The sequence below is a fragment of the Carcharodon carcharias genome, chromosome 20, assembly GCF_017639515.1.
Source record: "Carcharodon carcharias isolate sCarCar2 chromosome 20, sCarCar2.pri, whole genome shotgun sequence".
Classification (NCBI taxonomy): domain Eukaryota; kingdom Metazoa; phylum Chordata; class Chondrichthyes; order Lamniformes; family Lamnidae; genus Carcharodon; species Carcharodon carcharias.
The window spans coordinates 61067697-61070494 of record NC_054486.1 but is presented as its reverse complement, the minus strand read 5'-3'; the positions used below and the strand labels follow the sequence as shown (position 1 = coordinate 61070494).

At 51.9% G+C, this 2798-nt stretch overlaps 1 protein-coding gene across 1 annotated transcript; it reads right to left on the bottom strand.

Annotated features, from left to right (window-relative positions):
• Positions 1–1213: 1213 nt before the first annotated feature.
• Positions 1214–1629, bottom strand: LOC121292333 (histone H2B-like). The gene is made up of 2 exons (XM_041214185.1): positions 1447–1629; positions 1214–1363 (listed from the first exon to the last, which is right to left on the bottom strand). Exons 1-2 carry the CDS (start codon positions 1627–1629, stop codon positions 1214–1216), a joined length of 333 nt encoding a protein of 110 aa, XP_041070119.1.
• Between the last annotated feature and the right edge of the window lie 1169 nt (positions 1630–2798).

Genomic DNA, 2798 nt, shown 5'->3' with positions numbered 1-2798 from the left:
GCAACAGCAGGTCAGCAGCAACAATCACTCAGCAGCAACAACCGCTCAGCAGCAACAGCAGCTCAGCTGCAACAGCAGCTCAGCAGCAACAACCGCTCAGCAGCAACAACCGCTCAGCAGCAACAGCAGCTCAGCAGCAACAGCAGCTCAGCAGTAACAACCGCTCAGCAGCAACAGCAGCAACAACCGCTCAGCAGCAACAATCACTCAGCAGCAACAACCGCTCAGCAGCAACTGCAGCTCAGCAGCAACTGCAGCTCAGCAGCAATAACCGCTCAGCAGCAACTGCAGCTCAGCAGCAACAATCACTCAGCAGCAACAACCCCTCAGCAGCAACAACCCCTCAGCCACAACAGCAGCTCAGCAGCAACAACCGCTCAGCAGCAACAACACCTCAGCAGCAACAACACCTCAGCAGCAACAACAACTCAGCAGCAACAACAACTCAGCAGCAACAACAACTCAGCAGCAACAACAACTCAGCAGCAACAGCAGCTCAGCAGCAACAACCGCTCAGCAGCACCAATAGCTCAGCAGCCACAACCGGTCAGCAGCAACAGTAGCTCAGCAGCAACAACCGGTCAGCAGCAACAACCGGTCAGCAGCAACAGTAGCTCAGCAGCAACAACCACTCAGCAGCAACAACAACTCAGCAGCAACAGCAGCTCAGCAACAACAGCAGCTCAGCAACAACAGCAGCTCAGCAACAACAGCAGCTCAGCAACAGCCACTCAGCAGCAACAAGCGCTCAGCAGCAACAACCGATCAGTAGCAGCAGGGTGTGTTTCTCCCAATAGTGAGTCTCTCCAAGTAGTTCCTCAGCAGCAGCAGCACACACATCTGTTCTCAATGTTTCTGGCCTCCCTGTCTGGTAGCACCTTTCTCCCTCCCCTCTAACTCTTCAGAGCTTAGCAGGGCTCAGGCCTTGCAGGCTCCAGGGCCCTGCAGCCCTGACAACAACAGCAGCAGTAGGCCTTACCTAGTAGTTGTCCTTTGGGCAACAGCAGCAATAATTGTGAAAAGTACCAGGTTGTAAAGACCAAAGACAGGAGTATCCAAAGCTGTAGAAAATGCAGCAACAATTGCAGCAACTCAGCAACGTGTGTCACTCCCAGCAAGTCCTCTCTTACTCCTCACTTCACACACCTGTTCCCAAACAAGAAGATGTTAATTCTTTTATAATCTTTATAATGATCGACCTAAACAGAGTTGGTTATTTGGTGACCACTTTGGTGCCTTCGGAGACAGCGTGTTTGGCCAGTTCCTCTGGCAGTATGAGGCAGACGGCACTCTGGATCTCCTTGGCCGAGATGGTGTGGCGCTTGTTGTAGTGAACAAAGTGCGAAGCCTCGGAAGTGATGCGCTCAAAAATGTCGACAACGAAGGAATTCATAACACTCATAGCCTTGGACGAGATCCTGGTGGAAGGGTGGACCTGGGGAGTACCCTGTATACACAAGCGGATTTTCTCTGCTTCTTGGGCGGCTTCTTGGTGACTTTAGTCAGCGACTGTTTTGCTGCTTTGCAGGATGCACTACCCTTAGCCGCAGCCACCACCTCAGGCATTCCACTCGACTTGGACCAACTCAAGTCAGTTGTAATTCTTTCTTTATTGCTCAGCCTGGGCATGGGTGTTAATCACTTGTACATGCTGTTCATTATTGTCAATAGACTCCCAAGAATGTCTCCCTGCCTATGGCTCCTTGTTCTGATGAGCAGTGTTCTTGTCACTCAGATGTGAAATCTTTCTGCACAAGATAAAGGCAGGTGTCTCATTCCAGGGCCTCTTCCCTGTGCTTTGTGCAGCCTTCAGACCAAAGCAATGGTCCAGCCTCACACTCCCTGGACACATTAGTAATGCCTGCACCTCGATGGTGCCTGTCATTGCTGCCAGAATGTTGTGGGCAGGCGTCACAGTGTTCTGTCATTCTCTCTGGGTGCTCTCAGCACCATTAAGGTGGGGCTGGCCCCCTATCTCTTCAGCATCTGTGACCAGTGACACTGTGCTCCTGAAGGGGTTGGACAAATTATCATACGCTTTTAAGGTTTCATGGCTGCATCTCTATGATATGACCCTGATCACAGAGCACAAGCGAGCTGCCCTCAGCCAGACAGGTGGCAGACATTCTCAGAGGCTAAGTGAAGATCTATGGAGTGTCCTCACTAAATGTCACCATCATCTTACTGCAATCGAGTGACTATTAGGGCCTCCACTGCATCTCCATGACAGGAGCATTATCATAGAGGTTATGTGTGCTGCCATAAGCCAGACCGGAACAAAAAGTTCATAGATGCAACGTGAGGATCTATGGTGTCTCTTCATTGCACATCGACATCATCCTCCACAAATCTCGCAGGTATGAGGACCTGACCCATCTGGCCAGTGCAAGAGCCTCATCGCCATCATTGTCGTCTTTGAAAACCTCCTCACCCTCATATCACCATCGACGTCCTCCTCATTGGAGGTGACATCCAGCTCCTGGTACTCTTCCTCAGCCAGCTCTTCTCCCCGTTGCAGCGCCAGGTTGTAAAGGGTGCAGCAGGCAATGACAATGTGTGACACCCTCTGCGGACTATATTGCAGGGCTCCACCTGACCAGTCCAGGCACCGGAACCTCATTTTCAGCATCCCGGTGGTTTGCTCCACAAGTTGTGAGCTGCAGCATGAGCCTTGTTAAACCGTCGCTTTGCTGCAGCCTGAGGCCACCACATGGGTGTCATCAGACACATCCTCTACAGGTAGCCCTTGTCCCTGAGGAGCCATCCCTGCAGCCTCTGTGGACCCTGGAAGACATCAG